General features: G+C 44.7%; 1 protein-coding gene across 3 annotated transcripts in view; it reads right to left on the reverse strand.

Moving 5' to 3' along the window:
- Positions 1-15586, reverse strand: part of SH3RF2 (SH3 domain containing ring finger 2) — a 297259-nt gene that overhangs the window by 28709 nt on the left and 252964 nt on the right. For all 3 annotated transcript variants that reach the window (XM_063928116.1, XM_063928115.1, XM_063928114.1), the window contains one exon: positions 4695-4924. In XM_063928116.1, coding sequence (XP_063784186.1) covers positions 4695-4924 — 230 coding nt within the window. The remainder of the gene's footprint in view (positions 1-4694; positions 4925-15586) is intronic.

The following is a 15586-nucleotide window of genomic DNA, read 5'->3' on the forward strand; positions in this document are numbered from 1 at the left end:
ATAATTCTTGTCACATTTTTCTCTTTTTATTTTATTTTATTTTTTATTCTCTTAAATACTTCGCTTTACTCAGCCTAGAATTAGGCTGAACAGTTACAAACACATAAGCCCCACAGGTCATCAGAAAAGGGTGGGATGTTGATACCTAAATTTTAAAACAAACTAAATAAATTGTATTTTAAACAATAAAATTTAAAGGGACGGAGTGCACCCATTCAAATCCGATTCTTTTTCTCTTTGTGACATTTTTCTAACCTGTTGTGTAATCGGAGGGTAGCACCCACAAAAGTGGTCAAAATCATTAAGACATCATAGTCCTGCAAAAAAGGACCACCATTCCCTGAAGTGAAAATTAACAGTACTGTCTCTGGTGCGGATGAAAACTTTCTTTCTGTCCTAATTCATTTCACAAATCTTGACTCTCGTCTAGCATGATAAAAGTTTCCTGGAAGTGCGCAGAACCAGCTGATATTGGTCACATTTCTACATGATGTATAAATTCATAATGCTATCCACAAATGTGCTTTAGCATTACATTGCGGTTTTCTATGGAGAATTAGAACTACTGTACAAGTGCTTTGAATAGACATCAATTGCAACAATGGCATCTGAAGGGTTAATGAGATTTAACTAAAATACTTATGTTGTTCTCTTTTTTTTTGTAATGTGGAGTTTGATTATATTATTTCAGAAAAAGTTAAGCCATATTCATGATGTTGCTTTCCAGTTCAAATCTGAGTTGAGATACACAAATAGCAAATATTATAAATAAAATGTAAAGTATATAATTAAACTTTATTTAACACATTATTACCTATAGTTATGCCTACGGTATACGACTAAGATCACCTGGTTGAAATGGTAACCTAACAACCATGTGTGCTGAAGGAGTTAAGATCAATAAGACCACTATTCCTTTTATTTAATGGAATCCTTCATAAACAGTACAGTGCATGAAGTGAGGAAATAGTAATATTTTAGAGAACAAAATCCCTGCCTGGAAATGATTAAAATCAGTCACGGGTAGAATATTCCAAGGAATCTTAGAGTTGCTAATCAGAAATATATTACAGGGAGTAATTGCCAGAGCTCTATCATGGTTTTATGAGCAAACAGGTGTGCCAAACTAATCTGATTACATTTTATGAGGTGTCAAATTGTAAACTGGATTTTGGTAGCGCAGTTAATGTGATATATTTTAATTTTGTCTAAACTTCTGGTACTGTTCCACGTTAAATAAGCAGGGCAAATTAAAACAAGTGGGGTACAAGGGCGATGGAGGTTGTGGATGCCCCCACTATTGCTGGCAAAGCCCCCCTCATGGACAGTGCACCAGAGAACACTCACATACATACACACACACACAAACACACACCCATCTATCCACCACTGGATATCCGGAGCGGAGCAGCAGCAAGGACAGCACACCAGACAACACAGAAAGTCTCGTGAATCTCCCCCTCACAATCCGCGAGACTGCCTGTGCACGGAGGAGCTCCTTGAAGTCCGCTGTTAATGAACAGCTGAGCTGCTGGAGGGAGACTACTTTGATTCAACAATGCAAAGTGTGCACACACTAGGGGCCCAGGGACGGGTGTAGTATGGGTGACCGGCGGTCTCCTGACCGCCGGTCACCTTACCGATGCTGGGATCCCGGCGGGGAGGGGCGAGTGCAACAAGCCCCTTGCGGGCTCGCTGCGCTCGCCACGCTGCGGGCTCGGTGGCGACCTGCGGTCGCCACGGGTTCTATTCCCACTCTATGGGTGTCGTGGACACCCACGAGTGGAAATAGTCCCTGTTGGTCGGTATGCCGACCATCGGGATAGTGAGCCGTCGGGCTCACGGAGGAGGTCATGTGACTGTCGGTCAGCCGACCGGCGGTCACATGACTACCACCCCCAGGGACAGCCGCCCCTATCACCCCTTCTTAATCCGGCCCTGTAAATAAATACATTGGTATATAGAATCAGAGCATCATAACTAGACAAAATATATATATAGAGAGGTCAAAAATCAGAGTGAGGTATTAAAATGACAGTGGTGTTGTAAAATTAAATATATTCAACTAAAATGAATAGAGAAGAAAGACAATGGGCCTAATTCAGACCTGATCATAGCAGAAACTTTGTTAGCAGTTGGGTAAAACCATGTGCACTGCAGGGAGGGGGGGAGGGGCAGATATAACATGTGCAGAGAGTTAGATTTGGGTGGGATGTGTTCAAACTGAAATCTAAATTGCAGTGTAAAAATAAAGCAGCCAGTATTTACCCTGCACAGAAACAATATAACCCACCCAAATCTAACTCTCTCTGCACATGTTATATCTGCCACACCTGCAGTGCAGATGGGCCCTCATTCCGAGTTGATCGCACGCTAGCTGCTTTTAGCAGCATTGCAAAAGCTAGGCCGCCGCCCTCTGGGAGTGTATCTTAGCTTAGCAGAATAGCGAACGAAAGATTAGCAGAACTCTACCAAATAATTCCCTGCAGTTTCTGAGTAGCTCCAGACCTACTCCTAGACTGCGATCACCTCAGTCAGTTTAGTTCCTGGTTTGACGTCACAAACACGCCCTGCGTTCGGCCAGCCACTCCCCCGTTTCTCCAGCCACTCCTGCGTTTTTACCTGGCACGCCTGCGTTTTTTAACACACTCCCTGAAAACGGCCAGTTTCCACCCAGAAACACCCACTTCCTGTCAATCACACTACGATCACTCAAGCGTTGAAAAAAGGTCGCTCGAGCTTGTGTAAATCTACAAAGCTTTGTGTGAAAGTACTTAGCGCATGCGCGCTGCGTACCATGCGCATGCGCATTTTTGCCGTTTTTTCACATGATCACTGCACTGCGAAAATCGTCAGCGAGCGAACAACTTGGAATGACCACCATGGTTTTGCCCAACTGCTAACAAATTTGCTGCTGCGATTAACTCTGAATTACCCCCATAGTTTCATTTAGCACAGCTTTAATACTGCAGCAGCATTCTTACATGTCTGAAGTACAGTATATATATTATATTTGTGTTCATGCGCAACAAACCAAAGTCTCCTTAGTAATAATTAGTAGTGTGCATACCTGGTAAATAACGTATTATAATGATTATGTTACACAGAAAAAAAGACACAACTCACTACAGAATAATTTGGATAAAATGGCAAATAAATGAAAGCTAATGCATATAGGCGATGGTAAAGATAAAGTCATTACACAATCATTTGGATTCAAAATGGGAAATAAAAATGGAAGATAAATAGTAGATAATAACTTGATTAGGAGCACTCAGGCCCAGGCAGCTGCTACAAAGAATAATACAAATGTTTTATACATACCTAATTTTGTATACACACATAAACATATGAAATTATTAAATTATATACTTTGCATCTCAAGCAGGCAGTGTACTGTATAATACGAATATAATGAGCTGCATCACCTGCTGTACTGAGGAGCGTGCAGTGTGGTACAGTATGAGGGAGAAAGGGAGCGCTATTATCAGAGTTCCATCTCCCAGTTCCCTGCTTCCTCACACATTCTGCCACCTCAGGTGAGGGTTTATTACACAATACTTTTTTTTTTTTTGTATCACACATTTAAATGAATCTCATAAATGTGTAGTAATATCATTTTGAAACATAGGCAATATACTGCATAAAATGATAGATATCCCAGTGTCTATTGATACCAGGATGGGGGAGAGCTGGACATTAGAACCCCCAAATGCTTTCTGTAGTCTAAAGTTTTATTGTCTTGTCATACATGAAAATAACTACTGAGGCACATTTGCCCAGATTTATCAAGCCTTAGAGAGTGATAAATAGCACGGTGATAAAGTACCAACCAATCAGCTCCTAACTTCCATGTCAGTTCCATGGCTGTTTTTGAAAAATGACAGTTAGGAGCTGGTTGGCCCGTTGGTTGAAAGGGGGGACTCCCTTGTTTTGAATGAGGGAACCTCCGAGAATGTAAGTGACACAATGGGGGGAATTCAAAAGTTTGAAAAGTCAGTTGGGTGTCTGTTTTTTTCTTATCTAATAGACAGGAAAAAACTAACACCCAACTCACTTTTCAAACATTTGAATTCCGCCCAATGGGTAAGACTGAGCACATTGCATGCCTTCACTCATCGACCAGCCCTATTAGTACTCTATATCTGCAGTGCAGGTTGATATTCTCTGGTGACCACAGGTGACGTCAGATTTCTGATACTGTCTGTCTCTATCACATAGACTTTTCTGCATATACTCTGTGTATCGTTTGGGCCATATGTGCCTTTAGAAAATTTTCGAGCGGTAGCAAGAAATTGCTCAACTACGTGGACGTTGCCATTGCCTGTGAATTACGTGCAGCTGAGAAACAGGCCCTAAGGGTATTGTCTATTGAAAGAGTAGACTCATGAGTTTATTGAAGGATGGGGGAGATATTCCACATACATAACTGGACCTCATAATGATTTCTGCACTGCAGGGACGTTCTCTGGTGATCACCGGGAAAAAAACTTCAGGACTCTTTCAATGTCTATTGCTGCTAGAATGGGGGAAATAAAGCACTTTTTATACTTTCTACCATGTCCTGGCTTTTGAAAATGTCTGCAGTATATTTCCTGAACAAGTATTAGATCTTAAACAATAGCTATTGTAGATTAATTTGGAATTTGTTTACTTTGGAAAAGGGTAAAAAAAAAAAAAAGAGTATTTCATACTTTTTTTGAAGCTGTCATTCCTCCATCGGGGAGCAGTTGGTACCAGTGCAGAGGAAGAGGATAGGTTCTTCTTTGTAGGTTCCACTGAAGCAGATGGCACAAAGAAAGTCCTGACAGGCTTACTGATACCAGTCTCCGACACACTGCCCTGTGAGGAAACTGAGGCACTGCTTGAAATCCAGTTAGTGGGATAAGAAGGGAACCTTGGATCGGGGTATTTGGAAGGTTTCCTGCAAAGATAGGGAAAAATACTGTAAAATAATATTTACTTACTACATCTGCGACTAGGTGCGCACCTCTGGGAACAAATGGGATGCGCATGCATCGTAGACACACACGCGCCCCATTCACTTTGAATGGCAGTGTCTATGTATGCTCAGCGGCAAGCCGATGCGCAGGCACGCCTAGGCACGCTGCTCGCCCCCGCCTGCGATGCAGCCACGCTCAATGAGCGTGGCTCCAACTGTAGATGAAAAAATAAATTAATGATTATGATGATTATTATTCTTATTGTGTTTTATTTATAAAGAGATGACGTGTGCAGTGCTGCACATGGAGGTGATCACTACACAATCAAGGTACATACTATGATATGAAACAGAAGGTAAAGATGACCCTGCACTGCTCTGCCACACCGCCTAATGTGGTATATATAGGGATACATCGGTGCTTGGCCACAAACGCTTCTGAGGAAGGACCCAGAGAGGTCAGACACGCGTTAAGCGGTGTGGCAAAGCAGTGCGGACTACATGTCAGTCAATGGTGGGCACTCGTGACTCTGGACCATATTGAAGCCTGTGGAGAATCCAGAACTCTATGTGGTATCCAATATAAAGATCTGGTCCTGATGAGCATTTGATGCCCCTTACACATGCTGTTGTGTTACATGCCTGCTTATCTTTTCTGTTTGTGAGTGCATTTTTTGTAAAAATAAAAACCTTTTATTATCATAAAGGTATCTGCACTACTTGGTATTTTTATCTTTTTCATGCTCCTATCATTGGCGATGTCATAAAGTGGAGGATTCATTACCTGGAGGATCTTTCTCCCAAACCACTCTGTGCATTGTGTTCTTGCAGCAATCAATATCGTGCTGGGAGCAATATATGGACATCACTTTATGGGTGATTATTTTTAATATCTCGTATTGATCTCATGTAGACAAATTTTTGCTCAAGTGTATATTTATCTTTCTTCTGTTTTAAACTACTATGAGGAGTACTTGGTGAAGCACCTCTAATCTACATGCTGCATTTGTTTAATTGTTGTTGCGCATAATCACAGGAATATAGTTTTTCACATTGTACCTAATCTGTGATTTACCAAACGCATTGCAGCCAAACTACTAATCCCAAATGCCCTAATCCTAAATGAGTTTGGATTACAATGCGGCACAGATGCTACATTAACAAATAGGTATGAAAGTCTGAAAAAAGCCATGGCAGAGGCTCTAAGTGGTGCCATGCGTCTCACACCATATGGCACTGAAAGAACTGGTGAATGAGGACACATCTGTATTAAGGCCAATACACACTTACCGATATAGGGGGTCATTCCGACCCGATCGCTCGCTGCAGTTTGTTGCAGCGCAGCAATTGGGTCGGAACTGCGCATGCGTCAGCGCCACAGTGCGCCGGCGCATGGCAGCTTTCATTGCCTAGTGATCGCCTCTTAGATAGAGGCGGTTGCTGGGAGGGAGGGGGCTGAACGGCGGTGTTAAGCCGCCGTTTAGGGGGAGCAGTCCGGCCAACGCAGACGTGGCCAGACCGTTGGGGGGCGGGCTGCGGCGGCTGCGTCAATTATCTCCCGGCCAGCCGCAGGAGCTGCGCTGGCGGGAGTTACTCCTCAAATACAAAGGCATCGCCGCTGTGTGCTGCTTTTGTAATTGTGCGGGGGGGGGGGGGGAGGGGCGGACTGACATGCGGGGTGGACTATCCCTGTGCTGGGCGTCCCCTCGCATGTCAGGGAAGATGATTGTAGCTGTGCTAAATTTAGCACAGCTACGATCAACTCGGAATGACCCCCACAGTAAACGACATTGCTCATTGTGACCCTTCCTGAGCGATATCATTTACTATATTGCCCAGTGTGTAAGCAGCAAATGATGAACGATGTGCATCCTGCTCCTTGTTAACGAAGCTCACTGTCGCCTGGGCAGGCAGCTCAATTTGGACTCGTCGTTCAAAGTTACATGCACGGCACGTCCGTGGCATGAAGTCACTGTGCGATATCACACTGTGTGTATGTCCACGTCGCGCGGGTCGGGAAGGGGACACACTAGGCGATGTCGCTCATGGAGCACATCGCCTAGTGTCTATCCACCTTTAGTATAAGCAGCTGCCTGCAGCACATTTCCCACAGGTAACACATAAGAATGCTGCCAAATAAATCAGTTCTGTCTACAGCTATGTCTTCTCCACAGTCACATCTGGTACATGTTAACGGAGATGCTCTAAATTCTTTGAATTTAGACTTTTGCCAGTTTGGTCACAAAAAACACCATCTGCCTGCAAAATAAAACAGTGACAGTACACATATCTCTATATCGCTTATAAATTACTGCTAATAGCTGAATGTGTAATTAAACACATCTTATTATCATTTCTTTGAACTTTATATTTTTAAACTATTTGGGGGAGATGTACTAAGCAGTAAAAAGTGTGGAGAAGTGAGCCAGTGGAGAAGTTGCCCATGGCAACCAATCAGCTGCTCTGTATAATTTTATAGTATGCAAATGATAAATGTTACGTCAGTGCTGATTGGTTACCATGAGCAACTTCTCCACTTGTTTCACTGCTTAGTACATCTCCCCCTTTGTGAGATAACTATAATAAAGGGCATGTTGGGGCTGATTCTGAGGTGGGAGCAAAGCAAAAACAGGTAAGTAACTGTGCACCTGGACAAACTATGCTGCACTGCAGGTGGGGCAGGTGTAACGTGCAGGGAGATTTTGATTTGTTAGGGGCGTGTCCAAACTCATCCCTAAAGGGAATATTAAAAAATTAGGTTTTTGGGGATATTCAATTTTTTTTAGCAACTTCAGAGAAAGTCCAGTTCTTCCTAAAATCATTATTATCAGGAACACCCCCATAATTACTAATTAAGCAAAATCCAAAATTATTTACAGTGCCTTCTAGCAGCTTTTTCCTCCTCCTTCGATTAAGCCGAAGATTCTGACGTGAAGTCTTCCACAGGCTGGTGCCATGTGTCAATGTGTGTCATGTGTGAGACCCGCATCATGTGAGACCCCGTGTGTGTGTGTGTGTGTGTGTGTGTGTGTGTGAGAGATGCTGTGAACCCCAGTGTGTGTGTCAGCCCCGGTGTGTGAGAGACCTGTCAATGTGTGAGACACCCTGTCAGTGTGTGTGTGTACATGAGACCTGCCAGTATATGACACCCTGTTAGCCCCGGTGTGTCAGCCCCAGTGTGTGTGTCAGCCCCGGTGTGTGTGAGAACTGTCAATGTGTGAGACCATTAGCCCCGGAGTGTCAGCCCCGGTGTGTGTGTCAGCCCCGGTGTGTGTGATACCTGAACACAGCGAATAGTGCCTGGCGTTTTGTGGCCGCATCTTTTTTTCTCCTCTACAGGATTTTGGTTGGCAAAAATTGCACAGCCATTTTTTAAAACTGAATACTGCAGGTATTAAGAGTGCCCATATCTGCGCTAATTCAAAATCAGTTGCGAGGTCCGCATAATTTTTTGCAGCCAAAATCTTGCAGCTATTTGAATATGCCCCTAAATTGCAGTGTAAAAATAAAGCTGTCCAGCATTTGTGGGCTACGTGCAAAATCAGACAGTATTTACCCACATACAAAAATAATTTTGCAGCTAGATGACATCATCTCCCAGCGCTGGTGAGCTGGCTCTCCCTTTGCTTTTAGCATGACCTGGGCCATATAACCTGGGTCATGCGTTTACACTGCACCGTTATCTGGGTCCTTCCCTGGTAGCTAACAGGGTCGGATTCAGGGGTAATGCGACCCGGGTTATCCAAACTTGGACTGGAGTTGACCCAGCAATAACCCTGGTTATACATTTATTGGAAAAGGGGTAATATAGAAACATTAATTTCTACTGAAATATGTCAGTGGGCAAACAGGTGAACAGCTAATGCTAAAACGTAACAAAATGTAGGAACACAAAAATTGGTATATTCAGCCCCCAAATTGTCCTGTGATGGCAGATGAGAAGCCCTAAGCTGCATTGGCCAGAAGTGTTACTTGAAGATGTTTGGGGTTTGTTACAATAAGAAAGAATCCCCAGGAGAAGTGCTACTATACTAATTGCCCCAAGCAGCTGAGCAGGGAGGCTGCTCTTCCCCCGAACATATAATACAAAAAATACATAAATGGTAAAGTCCCAAAGGTTAAAGATTAATATATTTATATGTACAACTTGTACGAAAAATGTACTGTAAATATAAATGTAACGCTAAATCTGTGTATGACTGTGTAGATGTGTAAAATTATATATCATCCATTCATTATTTGGCAAATAAACCATCTTACATCGTTGACAGACTGATGTTCTGCTACAGGACTGGATAAGATGTCACAGCTGCAGCTACAGCATTTGTGCGTTTTAATATGGAGAGGGTATTTAGATGGTACTGGCAACGTCTGATACAAAAAACGGGCACAAGCGTACCCAACTCGCAACGTAACAGATATCAGCAAGTCACATTGTGAGATGGGTATGCTTTACCTTTTGAGTGAGGTGGTTTGAAAGACACCTTTATGTATGTACATGCGTTACTTACAATCAAAATAGATTACACTGAGGTAGAATTTATACCTGAATCTGTGACGTACTACACCATTGTATGTTTTTCTTACTTATGTAACCCCCACACACCACCCATGGGTGATTAATATATAGATGCCTCCACCCAAGCTATAATTAGTTCACTGGGCTTGCTTGGGTAAGCCCAAATATATATGTCTATAATGTAACCACTAGTACCATGCAGTATGTGATGTTTTCTGTAATGTAATTAGCTCACATCAATATATTACTGTATTGCATATACCTATATAGTTACCTGACTCTCATTCTGCTTAATACCCTCCAGGGTTCCTTCACAATAATATTATGCAATTATATTAATTATATAGTTGCATAATCTAATGCGCCCTACACACTGGGCGATAAAACTGAAAGATATGAACGATCTCGTTCATTAATGAATGAGCTACCGTTCATATCTTTCAGTGTGGAGGCAGCAACGTGCTCGTTCATCGCTGGTGGCCTGTTGCTTGTGCATGCAGGCCAATATGGACGATCTCGTCTATATTTGCCTGCACTGCTATGGTGCCGGGTTTCGGGGGAAGTGAAGAAACTTCACTCCCCCCCTCACTACCCCCCCCCCCCCCCTGCCGCCGGGTCGCCCTTCGGCCGTATCCGCCATCAGGCAGCTCGGCGGCGGATCACAAGTGTGTGGGGCCCTTTACACCATGACATCAAATTCTATACACAGCAATTTCTGAAGAAACATTCTGAAATAACTCATGATTTATTACTTTACTCTTTCCCTTAACTGTTATACAATTTTCTTTTTGGTTGAGAAGAAACACCAAAAATAGTCAATGAAATACATGTTCTAGTATTTGCTTGCAAATTAAAAATAAAATACAAAAATAAATAGTCTCAGTTCACTGCAGTTTTCATTGGTGTACTGGTATTACTATTAAATTAGGCCATGAAAGTATACTCTTATTCCAGGTAAGGGCAGTATCCTATTTGCAGCGGCACTTTACCACTGCTAATAGATTCGCCGGTAGCTATGTTATTAGCCCTGATGCAGGGATCCTTCTCCCCCTGATGGTGGCCTCAGGCACCTGAAGCATAATCTGCAATAAGGGAGCGCCAAAATGGATCAGGCCCATGTGTTTTTGTGTGGTGGCGTGTCCAATTTTGGCAGATCAAAACGGCCTCTAATTGTATACTGCAATAATGACCATCCATCATTAATTGCGATATCTGGCTGTTTTGATCGGCCAAGATGGCATTGGGGCTAATAGGATACCACCCTATCTATGTGTCCATTTCTCACTTCTCACAGGAACAGTTACAATTGTTAGAGGCACTTGTTCCTTGTAACCTTCTGCTTACTGGTATTGTCAATATATTGATAGATTTCATTCTCACACAATTAATACTACTGAAAGTCTAGTAGTAACTGCAGATTAGAAGATAGCTTTGTTTCTAATATAATGGACACCTTGCTCAATAGGAGCCTTTTTCAGGTGCCAGCAATAGTTCATGCTATATTGCGTCTAATGTGGACTTCTCTACTTTTATATTGACCAGTATATCACGTCTGGTCCTGTGCAACTTTACATTTGAATATATTAAAAAACATTCAGATCACTGCATGCGAAGCCAGATCTGCGTTCATCTTTGCACATGCTGGGGGCCACCCAGCACAGGGCAAAGCCGCCCAGCATATGTGAGGCCGCCTCCCGAAGCGTCCGAAATTAGATTGCGGATGCACTGGAACTAAGGTTGACCCCTGGCAGCGCAGCCAAGCAATCTGCCGCCATTTTTTTTCCAGAGCAGCTCTTTGTGTGAAGTCACGCAGCCACCCCGCAAATGGTCCCGGACCCCCCCCATTCCCCCCCCAATGCCACATCGCCGCCCCGCATTCGCCCACTACTGTCAATGACATTGTGGTCGCATTGATCAGGGATGCGACCACAATGTGTGTCCGCATAGCCGCCGCAGTTTGAAACTATCGGCAAACTGCGCTAAGGGACGCTACTGCGGCCGGGTTTGGATGACCCCCATAGTATAAAATTGGATTGTGCACAAAGCAGAGAGAAGAACATTTACAGAGGTGGAAAGAAGTGTGAAACAGGTTTTTCCGGAATCCTGGCTTTCAGATGGCTGGCCGGGAAAGGGGGGGGGGGGGGGGGGCGGGCGAGTGGAGCGAAGCCCCTTGCGGGCTCGGTGGCGAGCTCTATATGGGTATCGTGGACACTCACGAGTGGGAATAGTCCCTGTTAGTTGGCATGCCAACTGTCGGGACTGTAAGGGCGTCGTGGATTCCAGCATTGGTATTGTAACTGGCGGTCTCCTGACTGCCGGTCACGTAACTGCCTCCTGTTTTTTCAAGTTTAAAAAATTAAAAGTAAACCCTTGATAAGGATGGGTATGCAATTAGTTCCGTTTTTTTTCGCCTAAGCGAAAAATCTGGACTTTTTGCTATTTTTAGGGCAAATGGGGATTCGCTGTTTTGCAGTTATGCCTAGGCGGAAAATTCAGAAGCTAAAAACATGCGGATTGGCAAATCCACGTATTCTCACCTGCGCTAGTGAAAACACAGTCTGTTTTCGCTGTTTTCCGCCAATTCCTTTTCACTAATACCCCCTAATCACAGGCGTGCGCAGAGACTGACTGGCGGGTGCCGCTCCGGACTTCCCCCCCTCCACGGCATTATAGTGTTCTCTCACCTCCCCTGTCCTGGATATAGACTGCTCACCTGGGCCGCCCAGGTGAGCAGTTTATATCCAGGACAGGGGAGGTGAGAGAACACTATAATGCCGTGGAGGGGGGGGGGGGGGGGAGTCCGGAGCGGCACCCGCTAGTCAGTCTCTGCGCACGCCTGTGCCCCTAATACTCTTATGCTTGTACATTGATTTGCTATTGTCATCCTTTCATCAAAGTCTTTATTCATTCAGGCAAATTTATGTTGTATTTAGATACTACACCAGTGGTTCTCAAACTGTATGCCGTAACACCCTGGGGTGCCTCAGGTTACTTGCAGGGGTGCCCTGGGTTGGTGGCCCAGGACCAAGTCAGATTATTTATGGTCAATGTAATAGGAAAAACCAATGCTGGTGGCTGCCAATCATACAAAATGTGGACAAACAGAAGCTAATCTCATCCCTCACCACACAATTAAACCTAAGGATGACTAATAAATACAATTTACTTAATGTAATATTTCTTTCTAAATGATTCAGTAAGACATTTTTGGCCTAGGGGTACCGTGAAAAAAATTGTGATACTCTAGGACGCCGTGATTCCAAAAGGTTTTGGAACCACTGTACCACACAGTATTGCTCTGTCGGCACATTATTACCATATATACTCGAGTATAAGTCGACCCGAATATAAGCAGAGGCACCTAATTTTACCACAAAAACCTGGGAAAACTTATTGACTCGAGTATAAGCCTAGGGTGGGAAATGCAGCTCTACCCGTACACAGACCTCATAGTGCCAGATATGCCCCACAGTGCCAGATATATGCCCCACAATGCCAGATATGCCCCACAGTGCCAGATGTGCCAGATATGCCCCACAGTGCCAGATGTGCCAGATATGCCCCACAGTGCCAGATGTGCCAGATATGCCCCACAGTGCCAGATATGCCCCACAGTGCCAGATGTGCCAGATATGCCCCACAGTGCCAGATATGCCCCACAGTGCCAGATGTGCCAGATATGCCCCACAGTGCCAGATGTGCCAGATATGCCCCACAGTGCCAGATGTGCCAGATGTGCCCCCACAGTGCCAGATGTGCCCCACAGTGCCAGATGTGCCAGATATGCCCCACAGTGCCAGATATGCCCCACAGTGCCAGATGTGCCAGATATGCCCCACAGTGCCAGATATGCCCCACAGTGCCAGACATGCCCCACAGTGCCAGATATGCCCCACAGTGCCAGATGTGCCAGATATGCCCCACAGTGCCAGATATGCCCCACAGTGCCAGATGTGCCAGATATGCCCCACAGTGCCAGATGTGCCAGATGTGCCCCACAGTGCCAGCTGTGCCCCACAGTGTCAGATGTGCCAGATATGCCCCACAGTGCCAGATGTGCCCCACAGTGCCAGATATGCCCCACAGTGCCAGGTGTGCCAGATATGCCCCACAGTGCCAGATGTGCCAGATATGCCCCACAGTGCTAGATACTTACCCTCCATCGCTCCCGCACTGTCTTCTGAAGGAGGGACACGGAGAGCGCAGCGCGCGGCTCTCCTGTGTCCCTCCTGCGTCTCCGGCGGCAGCGGCGTGTGTTAAAGGAAGTGCCGGTTCGTGCACTTCCTTTAACACACACGCCGCTGCCGCCGGAGATGCAGGAGGGACACAGGAGAGCCGTGCACTGTGCTCTCCGTGTCCCTCCTAACGCTGACTCGAGTACAAGCCGATGTGGCTTTTTCAGCACAAAAAAAAGTGCTGAAAAAGTCGACTTATACTCGAGTATATACGGTATTCTATGTGGAAAGTCCAGCTGTGTCACATTGGGGTCTATTCATGAAACAGTGAAAAGTGTGAAGAAGTGAGGCAGTGTCTGGCCAGAGTCTGTCTTGCTCAGACCTGGATGGGTCTGCATGCTCCTACTCTCCTTCTTAGCTGGGTCTGGTTAATGCCACCATCTTTCATGAGCACTTCATGTACTTTAAAAGGGGTTCCGATGTATAGACAGACAATGTCTATGTCGACAATCAATAGGTCAACTCCATGTGGTCGACATGCATTAGGTCAACACTGTCAAAACCTCGACCTATGAAAGTTCGACTCTGGAAAGGGTCGACAGGTACAAAAGGTTGACAGGTGTAAATGGTCGACATGGCAATGATCGACACACATATGGTCAACACATGTTGACAATTTTTTTTATTTTGTACACCTTTCTCATTCTTTACCATCCACATGGACTATGATTGGGAATAGTAACCTGTGCTGAGCGCAGTGGTAGCAGAGCAAGGCGCCTAGCCCGCAGCATGGTGAGCGAAGAACGCCATGCGAGGGAACGTGGTACACTAACTGGGGTTCCGTGTGCTCTGATAGTGCACTCAAAAAAATTAAAAATGTTGTGTTGACCATTTCCCATGTCGACCTTTTCATGTATCCACCTTTTGTACCTGTCAACCATCTGTCAGTGTCAACCTAATGCATGTCGACCATATGGGGTCAATCTAATGACTGTCGACCTAGACATTGTAGATTTTTATACCACTTCCCCTTAAAAGGCAATGTCCCCTCAAATTTAATAGAGTCTGGGCTTATTAGCAATCATCTCGATACACTCTATCTCCACTGCCTCACCTGTATGTCCTTGTATTTATTAATATATTATGCTCTTTGTTTCCCTATATTACTACTACACTAGTGTAGTCCCATTATTATGACCACCAGCTAATAGCCAGAGTGACCGCCATGTGCAGCAGCAGCTAGACGGACTGAACTGTCATTTCAGACGCACGTCTGGTAGCCCCCGGGTTAATTTTGATGGTGAGCTGCTCCACTGTAGCGTGTTGGTCGGCCCTCACGCACCTTCGTAGCTGACGTTCACCTCTCACATGAATGGCATATGGTGCGCCGTAGCTTCGACGTTGGTTATTCGCAATGGTGCCATTTGTCCAGTCAAAATACACCTTCACCACAGCAGCACGCAGTTCACAAACTGCGCTGTTTCAGAAATACTGCCACCCTTGGCCCCAAAGCCAATAATCATCCCATTTTGCAACTCGTAAAAATCACCCCTTTTACCCATGGCACCAACAAGTGATATGTGTGTAGACGGCCTATTGCATACCTTATATGCCCACCAAGCCAGCGCACGACATGTGGCGTACTCATGGACTATGCGCTGCCGACATCAAATGTAGAAGGTGGTCACAACAATGTGACTCGACCGTGTATATTTCCGTACTGATTTTTTTTAAATTGCTCATGCGAATCTTTGTCTGTGTTACCTCTTTGATATTCCCCTTGTTTATGTGATATATTTATGCCTGACGCTCTATTACTGTTTTATGTTTACTGTATTTTCTTACCTGTCTGTTACCTACAAACTCAATAAAACCCCAAAAATATACAACTGTCTTGTACTATATAAAGGTACTGGTAAACAGAAAAGAGGGGGTAATGCAGCTTTCCCG

This window comes from Pseudophryne corroboree, chromosome 6 (assembly GCF_028390025.1).
Source record: "Pseudophryne corroboree isolate aPseCor3 chromosome 6, aPseCor3.hap2, whole genome shotgun sequence".
Taxonomy (NCBI): Eukaryota; Metazoa; Chordata; class Amphibia; order Anura; family Myobatrachidae; genus Pseudophryne; species Pseudophryne corroboree.